At 51.7% G+C, this 10,976-nt stretch overlaps 1 protein-coding gene across 3 annotated transcripts in view; it reads left to right on the top strand.

Annotated features, from left to right (window-relative positions):
• ABCB9 (ATP-binding cassette, sub-family B (MDR/TAP), member 9) overlaps window positions 1–10,976 on the top strand; it is a 49,791-nt gene that overhangs the window by 13,019 nt on the left and 25,796 nt on the right. For 2 of the 3 annotated variants that reach the window (XM_006865377.1, XM_006865379.1), the window contains exons 2-6: window positions 4,383–4,497; window positions 5,106–5,236; window positions 5,888–6,093; window positions 8,705–8,902; window positions 10,243–10,371. In XM_006865377.1, coding sequence (XP_006865439.1) covers window positions 4,383–4,497; window positions 5,106–5,236; window positions 5,888–6,093; window positions 8,705–8,902; window positions 10,243–10,371 — 779 coding nt within the window. The remainder of the gene's footprint in view (window positions 1–4,382; window positions 4,498–5,105; window positions 5,237–5,887; window positions 6,094–8,704; window positions 8,903–10,242; window positions 10,372–10,976) is intronic. The other variant, XM_006865378.1, reaches the window with a different exon arrangement.

The following is a 10,976-nucleotide window of genomic DNA, read 5'->3' on the forward strand; positions in this document are numbered from 1 at the left end:
TGGGACCATCCCCTGAGCCTGCTTGGTTGGGTATTCTGTGTTGTTGTTGGCGGAGCTCTGTACTACACGTCCACCCGATCCGCCATGTTGTTTGTTCTCCCTCATAGCGACCTTTTGTACAATAGAAGCAAACACTGCCCAGTCCTGCGTCGTCCTCAGATTGTTGCTGTGTTTGAGCATTCCTGCATCCGCTGAGTCAGGCCATCTCATTGGGACTCTTCCTTTTCACTGACCCTCTCCTGTGCCAAGCATGATGTCCTTCTGCAGGGATTGGTCCCTCCTGGTAACATGGCCGAAGTATGCCAGGTGAGTTTGCCATGCTCATTTGTAAGGAGCATTCTGGCCGAACTTCTTCCAAGACAGATGTGTTCATTTTTCTAGTTCACACCTTCTTCTACTGAGTTGATTCCGACTCATAGTGACCCTTCATAGGGTTTTCCAGGCTGTAAATCTTTACGGGAGGAGAAAGGCTCATCTTTCTCCCGCGGAACGGCTGGTAGTTTCGAACTGCCTACCTTGAGGTTAGCAACACAATTCTGGTAGTCCATGGTATATTCTTTGCCTACACCATAATTCAGAGTCATCAATTCCTCCATCTTGCTTTGTTATTGTCCAATTTTTGCATGCACATAAGACATTTGGAAGTACCAACCAGCTTGAGTTGGGTGCATGGTCTTCAGAGTGACATCTTTGAACTTTAACACTTTAAGACATCTTTTTCAGAAAATTGTTGTTAAGTGACATCAAGTCAGTACTAATTCGTAAGGACCCTGTAGAAGGTTTCTGAGGAGCGATTGGTGGTTTTGAACCACCAACCTTTTGGTGAGCAGTCCAGTGCTGATCCTACTGTGCCACACCAGGACTCCTTGCACATGAGCCTCTTGAAGTGCATCATTTGATTTCCTGACTGTTGCTTCCATGGACATTAGTTATGGATCCAAGTAAAATCAAATCCTTGATAATGTTAATCTTTTCACCATAAATCATGTTCTTGCTAATATTAGTCCAGTTAGAAGGATTTTGTTTTCTTTACTTTGAGTTGTAATAGTACTGAAGGCTGTAGTCTTTGATCTTCAGCAAGCAAGGTTGTATCATCTGCATATGGCAGGTTGTTAATGAGTTCATCTGCATATCACAGACTGTTAATGAGTCTTCTTCTAATCTTGATGCTGCCTTCCTCATCGTAGAATCCAATTTCTTGGATTATTTGCTCAACGTACAGATTGAATAAGTATTATGAAAGGACACACGCTTGATGTTTACGCTTCCTGACTTTATGCAAAGGCCTAGGATTGTGTGGTTCAGAACTGGAAGAATTGGTACCAACCATCCAGCCCAACAGCACTCTCTCTCATCTGGGCTTGAGACTCCATGGCAACGGCCTCACAGAACTCAGACACCACACTCACAGTTATGGGATTGATTCGGAAAGTTAACAGTTCCAATTCAGGGTCAGAAATGTTCAGGACACTGTTCTTCCGGTCAGGACAACCTCTTCTCACCTGTACTCAAAGGCCTCTCTGGTCCCTAGACCCTTGGCCTTACCTTTGCCCTGCTCTGGAGGTGTTACAAAGCTCTTCTATGGCTGTGTATTACAAGTATGCAAAGGGCACTCCCCTCTGCTCTAAATCAGCCTTAGGCCAAAGGAACTCAGCCGAACTCTGTGGGTCAGCAAACCTAGCTCTCCTAGTTAAGTGCCTGCAGGCACCACACGCTGCATGTGTGCCTTCTGCCCCAAATCTCTCAACGTGATCTGCTCGGCTGGCTGGGTGTGCTTTGGTTCTTCATTCTGCTGTTTCGGCTCCTCTGCCATTTCTGTCTCTGGGTCTCTGTCCCCGGATCAAGGAGGTTCAGTGTGCAGGGATCCTGGAGTCCAAACGACGTGGTTCATTTTTCTTTGATGGAAGTTATACCCAGCAGGCTGACAAAATTGACCAATCACAATCAGCCCTGTTCATTACAACTGAATCATATAATCCACCAGCATCTATGTTGTTAATTTCTGTCGAGTTGGTTGCCACCATAGCAACCCAGTTAAGGGTTTCTGAGGAGCAGTTGGCGAGCTTGAACCGCCAACCTTGCAGTTCAAACTGACCCTGCAATCCAGTACATTAACCCACAGCACCACACCATGAATCCCACCATGAAAAACTCGTTTGGTGGGAGTTTATAAAGACTATGGTGAAAGAGACATAAGTAATTCACTACAGCACAGTAACAAACTATGGATGTTGTTATAAAGAACGGGACTCATTGTGCTGTGGAACCTGTATATAAACAAGAGGCCATCTTTCCAGCAGAATAAAGGTTTACTGTTTGATCTAAAATCAGGGCGTTGGGGCTGAACCCTTTCCCCATGCTTACACAGTCTATAAGCTGTGCAATTTTGTGGGAGGAGCTGCTATGAAGACAGATCCTACAGCAAACAGGAGACATGGTCCAACGTGACCACGGTCCAAACTGTATACCCACCATTTCCGGATTTGGGGGAAGGAAAGGACAAGGAAAGAGCCCCCATACATTGGAAGCTGGTGTGGGTTTGAGTCCTAGCGCTGCCCCTTGCTTGCTGTGCATCTTAGTTGTCTAGTGTTGTTTTAACAGAAAACAGGAGTGTTTTTCTTTCTCACATTTTAGAGACTTGATGTTCGAATTCAGGACCCTGGCTCTAGGGGAAGTCATGCTTTCTCTCTGTGTCTGCTCTGAGGGAAGGTCCGTGCCTCCTTTTAACACCTGTGGACCTGGCGTTCCTTGAGGATCTCCATGTGTCTTGGCATCAGTCCTCCTTTGGATCTAGGAGCTTCTCAGCTCAGGGACCCCAGGTCCATAGGATGTATTCTCCCAGTTCTTCTTTCTCAGTGGCAGCCTGGTCCCTGTCCTTTGATCTCATATAAGATACAAGGTGATGAAAGCCACACTGCAGGGAAGCTCCCCTTATGTCACATCAAGGCTGTGACCTGAGCAAGGTTGTTTGTTGTGGCCCACCCTAATCCCATAACAGCTAATGGCTGATCAGATGAGATCACATCGTGGGGGTGATTACATCATTACGTAACTACCAAACCAATGAGAATCAGGTTGACACATGTTTGGGAGATACGGTTCAGTTGCTGACCCTGTGTGGCCTTGGGCAAATTGCTTAGCCTCTCTGATCTCCCATTCCACCCCTGCAAATGCTGGGGGATAGTCTCTACTCACCAGCTGAGTAAGAGGCCACATAGGAGACTGCAAAGGGCCACCATTCTGAAGTTCTGGAGTTTGGACTCTGAACCCTCTGCCAACAAGAAGAATGAAGTCATCTCTGTGTAAACTGCCTGTCGCTCTCGCTCCCAGCCTCACTGTCCCCAGTGTGGGTGCCGAGTCTATGTGCTGTGCTTCAGGGAGTCCACCTTAGCTCAGTGTGCCCGCCCCCCGCCCCACTGTTGCCAGATCTCCTATTCTCTGAAAAGGGGGCATCAGAAATAGTGAAGGAAGAAGGGGGGCTGTGAAGTAGTAGGGCCCCTCTACCATGGTGGGAAGGAAGCAGGATGTTGGCCAAGAGAAAAAGGCCCATCAGTCTCTCTCTGGAGACGCTGACCTCCCCACGCAGATGTGCTTCCCGCAGAGCACCTTTGCATCCCTCAACACCTGGAGCTGAAACACAGGAGGCATCAAATCTAAAACAAAAGCTTTTCCCATGAAGTCGATTTCATCTCAGTGACCCATTAGGACAGAGTAGAAGTGCCTCATAGGATGTCCATGGCTGTCATCTCTATGGAAACAGACTGCGGAATCTTTTCACTCGGAGCAGTCTGGTGGGCATGAAACTGCTGACCTTTTGGTTTAGAAGCCAAGTGCTTAACCACAGGGCCACCAGGATTCCTTAATAATGCTCACTTTAAAACCAGAAAATGAAACCACTGCCTTCAAGTCAGTTCTGAGTCACAGTGATCCAGTCAGACAGAGCAGAACCAAGCTTTCAATGGCATCTTTACATAAGCAGACAGCTTTACCTTTCCTCAGAGAGTGGCTGGTGGAGTTTGAACTGCTAATCTTCCCGTTAGCAGCCAAGTGTTTAACCGCTATGCCACTAGATGGGTATGAAATGCCCAGGGTGCTATAAACCCCCCTGGTTTCCAACCATGTACACACAGAGGTCTTGTGTATTGGCTACTCCACTGTTATCTGCCAGCCTCCAGGAGAAAAATTCCAGAAGAATGCCCTTCCCTCAGAATCACCACTAAAAATATGAAAAGAATTGTGAGTAGCAGGAAACCGGTCAGGTGAACACATCTTGGGGGTGGAGGGCGGAAGGCTCCGCAGTAGAGTAGGCTCCCTGAGCCCCAGGAGGCGGGGGCCAGGCTCCCTGGCTGCAGACACCCCTTAACGCCACCATCTCTTTGTAGGTGAGACCTTCCTCCCATACTACACTGGCCGGGCCATCGATGGCATCGTCATCCAGAAGAGCATGGGCCAGTTCAGCACCATTGTCATTGTCATGTGTGTGCTGGTCGTCGGCAGGTAGTAGCGCCAGGCTCCCCGTCCACCCAGCCCCACGCTGCTCAGCGCCCCCAAGGGGGGAGGTGGGGAGGTGGATGGGGCCAGCTCCTAAGGTAAACAGAGCCATGGGACCTGAGTAATACCCCAGGTGGGCCTGACCCTCAGCCTGTCGCTGTGCCCACCAGCTCCCAAGCTAACTCTGATCCAGACCATTTGGTCAAAACCAAACACACTGTCATGTTGCCTAGCCCAACTTATAGTGACCCACAGGACTCAGTAGAACTTCTCCTTAAGGTTTTAGGGAGCAGATAGCCTCATCTTTCATGGAGCAGCTGGTAGGTAGGTTTGAATCCCCAGGCTTGTGGTTAACAGCCCAGCAGAGCTCCCCAACCCATTTAGTGAGTCTCTACAAATGGCCTGTCTCCAAGGCTCCCTCCCCCTCGCATAGGACAGAACTTTCTCTGGAAGGGAGAGGGATCTGGCTGCCCTTTCATGCTCCCTGAGGGGGCTCCCACTGGGGATGGATGGTCACTTCTCAGAGATGCCCACCCTGGAGGGGAGGGTCACCAGGTTGTGGTGGCTGGTTGTCGGAAGGATGTCTTGCTATAACATCTCTTATCTGCAATTAGCTCGTTTGCTGCAGGTATCCGGGGTGGCATTTTTAGCCTCATATTTGCCAGACTGAACATACGCCTTCGCAACTGCCTCTTCAGCTCGCTTGTGTCCCAGGAGACGAGCTTCTTTGATGAGAACCGCACAGGTGGGCTCCCCTAGGGGTTCAGGGTGACTCAGGGATGGGGAGCAAGTCTGCCCTGGGTACCAGCCTGCTGGCTGAGGTTCAGGTTGAGCTGTGGCCAATACAGGACCCCCGCCAGGCTGCCTGAGGTCCCTGCAGGTGCCAAGACCCCACCCCTAGTTACTCTGAGAACCACAAGAGCCTGGACTTCCAGCCATGGCCTCAGAGGTCCAACTCCCCCAGGACGAGGGTGGGGTGCCAGGCAGATGGTGAGTCTGACCAAGATCTCAGGCTCTGCCATGGGACAGCCTCTGTTCCACCACTCACTGACATCACCTCTGGGTGTGCCTCTCTTTTCTTACCTGTAAACTGGGAACAGCACTTGAAGCCCTCCTCCTGGGCTGGCTGGGATGTTTTAGCTTAGTGCCAGCACTTGGTGATCCATAGTAGCTGTAAGCCTGTCTCTCCCTGAGGAATGAGGAGAGTCCCAGGGGCCAGGTCTGGGCTAACATGCTCATTCAGCCTCGTCCTCTGTAAAATGGGGCAAATGACAGAGCTTAAACAGGATGCTGCCTGGGCTCCGAGTAGCCCTTGATGGGTATCTGTTCTTTTCTCCTCCCTCTGCCTGGCCCCGAAGGTGGGGGAGATCTGAGCCCCCAGGTGTCTGTGTTCCAGGGGACCTCATCTCCCGCCTCACCTCGGACACCACCATGGTCAGCGATCTGGTCTCTCAGAATATCAACATCTTCCTGCGTAACACGGTCAAGGTTACTGGCGTGGTGGTCTTCATGTTCAGTCTCTCGTGGCAACTTTCCCTGGTCACCTTCATGGGCTTCCCCATCATCATGATGGTGTCTAACGTGTACGGCAAGTACTACAAGGTAGGTGCACCTAGGGCACCCTGGGAAGGGATTGGGGGCTCCCAGGGGCTAGTGGAGGACGTGACTTGGGCTGTCTTAGCTGCATGTCATCATTCCTCCTGGAGCAGCAGCTGCGTCTCAGACACTGGGGTCTCTCAGTGAGACAAGCGAAGCCCCTGTCCTCACAGACCCCATTGCCATTGAGTCAGCTGCGGCTCATAGCCACCCCACGGGACAGTAGAACTGCCCCACAAGTTTCTGAGGCTGTCAAACTGGATGTAAGTGGAACTCCCTCATCTTTCTCTAGAGGAGTGACTGGTGGGTTTGAACTGCCGACATTTCAGTCAGCGGCCTAACATGTCACCTGTGCACTGCTGCCATTCCCCCCACCCCCCCAGTGGAGAAAGTGACAACAGGAGTGATCACAAAAGCACGAAATGATAGCCGAGTCTTGTCGTTCAATCTGCAAATTCCCCCTCCTCCCCAACCTTGGCTGGGAAGTTTTTGCCACTCTTTGCTGCTCTGTGGGCGCACATGTGTGCAGCAGGCTACAGAAGTGTTTTAAGCTAACAGACAAGCTCGTGAGTGTGAAATCCTCTAACCATGAGTATGTCCTGTGCCATCAAATTGAATCCAACTCACAGTGACCCATGTGACAGAGCAGAACTGTCCAGGCTTCCTTAGGCTGAAATTTTACAGAAGCAGCTCGCCAGGTCTTTTCTGCTGCAGAGCAGCTGGTGGGTTCAAACCACTGAACTTTGGTTAGAAGCTGAGTACTTATCCGTGGCACCCCCAGAGCTGGTTTAATGAGGAGAACCCACTACCACGGAGTCTGAGATTCGGTGACTCTGTCGTACCGAGTAGAACTGTCCTTTAGGGTTTCTGAGACTCCATCTTCATGGGAGCTGACAGCCTCATCTTTCTCCTGTGGAGCGCCTGACCGACCTTGTGGTTAGCAGACCAGTGTTTAATACACTTCTTGTTGAATGAGTACAGCCCCTATATGTGATGCGGCGAGAGATGTTAAGAGCTCAGGAGAGCGATAGAGTGAGGAACAGAGATTGAGGGTGGGGTGCTCGGAGAGGGGGCTAGTAGCACATCCAGGCAGAGGGAACAGCCATGCAAGGGCCTTTGGGTGCGAGCAGGCAGCTGGTGTGACTGGTGAACAGCTGGAGCAGCGGGGAGGCCAGGGGCCATGCCCTGGTGGCCTTTGCAAGGCCTTTAGGATTTTGCTTTTTATTCTACGTACACATGTATCCTCCTGTCCTATAGAAACTGTGTTTGTGTTGGGGTGGCTTGGGCCACTGTGCCTGAGCTCCACCTATAAGGCATTGTTGTTGGGTGCTCCCCTTCCCCTGGGCACCTGAAAGCTAGACCCCTCCTCAACCTTTTGTCTCCTAGCTAGGCCAGGTCCACATGGGCAGGTCTGTGGTCCTGTGACAGGGGAGACAGCAACTTCTTCCAGGCCCACCCAGGTGTGTGTCGGGGGAGACTTGTGAGGAGGAGGCTTTGGCGGAGCAGTGTACAGTAGATTGGGGCTCCCAACTCCACCAGATCTCTTGAGACCCAAGGCAGGAGGGACAGACTCCCACCCAGTCCCAGGATTAGCCCATGCTCCATGGTGTGGCCTCTCCCCAACTCTGTGGCTGGGGCTTCTCCTCCCTGAGACAGAAAAGTCAATAGATTCCTTGGAGTGTGAATCCTGTTTCCTGTCCTCTGAGGCACCCCACCCTTCCTGCCTGCTTTCCTGCCAGCCACTGGGCTGGGGGCAGGAAGCCTGGGGGACTTGTCTCCCCCATGTCTTGCATACCTCAAGCTCTGTTTTCAGCCTCAGGCGGGCAGAGTCTGGGAAGGTGGATTTAGTCTGTTTATGTTTTTCCACCCTTACCTGGGGGAATTGAGTCATGACCACAAGCCGCACATGTCGCCCACATCAGATGTGATTCAGGCACTGTCTGGTCCCTGCTGACACAGTGCAAGCTTCCGATAGCCCGGGCCTAACATGTGGGTCATGGGACATGTCTGTGCATGCGGCCAAGGGTAGCCATCCTTGCAGACACTAGGTGTGGTTATCATCCAGAACCACAGTGGGCAGCAGTCGGGGATAGGAGGCGGGGGAGGGTGCATACCTGTGTCCACTTCTCAGCCCAGTACCCAGTTCTACACACTCTGTGTAGCCAATTTCACACCCATGGCTTCTGGTGCCATCCAGAAGTAGGCAGAGAGTTCTGGAATCTCCATACCAATCCTCAGGCTCTCATGGAACTTAGGGTACAATGACAATAGATATGGTGCCCCCTTAGAATTTGATGTTCCTTGTATAGTGTACAACCTGAACACCCGTACAGGACATCCCTCCTCTAAGCACAGACTCAGATGTTGAGGTTCCTCTTTGGAGAGGATTGTCCTGAATACCAGCCATGGCTTAGTGTCAGACCCTTTCTCTGGGGAGCCGGAGCTATCACCACCACTGCCCCCAGGGCCAAGCTCTGGGTCTGTGAAGTGCAGCTAGAGACAGGCCAAATCTCATCCTTTAATCCCTGGAACTCTGTATACAGCCCACACTGATCAAGGGTGGGAAATCCCAGGCAGATCATGAGACTGTCTATTCTGGGGTCTCCCACCCCCATAGAGGCTGTCTAAGGAAGTCCAGAGTGCCCTGGCCCAGGCCAGCAGCACGGCTGAGGAGACTATCAGTGCCATCAAGACTGTCCGGAGCTTTGCCAACGAGGAGGAGGAGGCCAAGGTGTACTCGCAGAAGCTGCAGCAGGTCTACAAACTGAACAAGAAGGAGGCAGCCGCCTACACCTACTATGTCTGGGGCAGTGGGGTACGTGCCCTGGCCTGGGGCTGAACACCACATTGGGGGTCCCTGGATTCAGAACATGGGCCCGGATCCCTGCATGGGGGGTGCACTGACTGGGGATATAGGCCTGGGTCTCTGTGTAGGGGGGTGGTGCATTGACTGGGGATACGGGCCCGGGTCCCTGCGTGGGGCATGCATTGACAGGGAGACGTTGACTGGGACATAGGTCGGGGCCCTGTGTGTTTTATCTGGCAGGTAGTTCTGTACCACCCTGGCCCCAGCTTTCCTTTGTCGAGCAGCCTTCTGTTCCCTGCTCAGGGTGGGCTGTAGGGTGGGAGCTTCTTTCCCAGCTGGGAGAATCTCCCAGTCAAGGGTGGGGAGGTTCCACATCACGGACCCCCGTCCTGCATTGGGCTTGCTCCCTGGAATGAGTCTCCACCCCTCCTTGGAGAACAAAGGGCCTGAGCTATCTCTGTCCTGTTGTCCTCACCTGGGAGGTGGGGGCACATGAGGTGCTGGTGGGCATGGGGAGGGTTATGGGAGGAAGTTGTTGGTGGTCTGCATGGGGATAACATGACCATCCCAAAAAGTGTCCAGCCATCGAGAAGGGGAGGAAACCTGACCCAATAGCTAGGCCATTGACAGTTTGCCCCTGGGAGGGGCTTCTTCTCCTAGTGTGCAGTGAGATCTGGATCTGATTCAGCATTGGGGGTGCAGGGGTCCAAGGACCCTAACAAGTCACCGTGGGTCCTGGAACTTGACACCTTAACTAGGTGTTCCACCTCATGCCAGAGGGTGAGGAAGACAGGATACCCAAGAAAATCCCTCCCTCATGGACCCTCAGCCTCCTGTTTTGCTGTGTGACCTTAGGCGGTGCCCTCAACCTCTCTGAGCCTTACTTTTTCTGTCCCAAACCAAACCACTGCCACTGAATCATTTCCCACTTATAATGACTCTGTAGACAGAGTAGGATTGTCAATGTTTAAAGGAGCAGAGAGCATAATTTTTCTCCTGTGGCGTGCCTGGTGGGTTTGAACCACCAACTTTATAGTTAGCAGTGCTACCAGGACTCCTCTTCCCAGCTCAGAGAGAGGACTCCTAGTTCCTGCCCAGCCTGATGCAGGAGCTGGGGGTGGTTTGTGTGAGCCCAACAAAGAAAGCCTTGGTCTCTAGCCAGGCCCACAACCTGTTCCACCTGAGGGCCCTGGAGGAAAATGTGTAGGAGGGTATCTATCTATCTATGAGTGAGTGGGGTTGTGGTCCCTGGCCACTTACCTCTCTCCCTGCCATCCTGTGGGATATGGGCCTGGCAGGGAATCGGAGCCTAAGCCGGTGAACCCACTGCCCTTTCCCTCTGTCCTCAGCTGACGCTGCTGGTGGTCCAGGTCAGCATTCTCTATTACGGGGGTCATCTCGTCATCTCAGGGCAAATGACCAGCGGCAGCCTCATCTCTTTCATCATCTACGAGTTCGTCCTGGGCGACTGTATGGAGGTGAGGGACCAACTCAGGGAGAGGGAGGTGCTCCAGGGAGGCCGGGGGACGCCTGGCAACAGTCACCACATCAAACCAAAGCGTCCACCTAGTCAAGTCGATCATGACTCAGCAACACTGTAAGACAGAGCAAATCTACCCAGTAAAGACAGTACGTCTTTATGGGAGCAGATAGCTTCAAGTTTCTCCCACGCAACAGCTGGTGGGTTTGAACTGCTGACCTTGCAGCTAGCAGCCCCATGCTTAACCCACTGTGCCTCTAGGACTCCTTAGATACATAATCTCTACTGTGACATGCTGGGCAGGATTAAAGGGTGAGGGGGCATGGAAAGACGTCCCTGACTAACTCTTTGTTAGATGAAAAGAAAATTTCTGGTAGAGCCATAATTGAAAGCCATTGGTGTATTTGTTGTTGTTGTTTTTAAGGTTTTTATTGTGGATTGAGTGACAGTTTACAGGGCAGATCATCAGTTTTACATTCAACAATTCATATACCTTGTTTCATTACATTGATTATAATCCCCTCCATGTACCATCAGTTAACAGTATTTCTCTCTATCCACTTTAGCTGTTTAAAAAACACACAAACAAAAAAACCCACTCAG

The sequence above is a fragment of the Chrysochloris asiatica genome, unplaced genomic scaffold, assembly GCF_000296735.1.
Source record: "Chrysochloris asiatica unplaced genomic scaffold, ChrAsi1.0 scaffold00078, whole genome shotgun sequence".
Taxonomy (NCBI): domain Eukaryota; kingdom Metazoa; phylum Chordata; class Mammalia; order Afrosoricida; family Chrysochloridae; genus Chrysochloris; species Chrysochloris asiatica.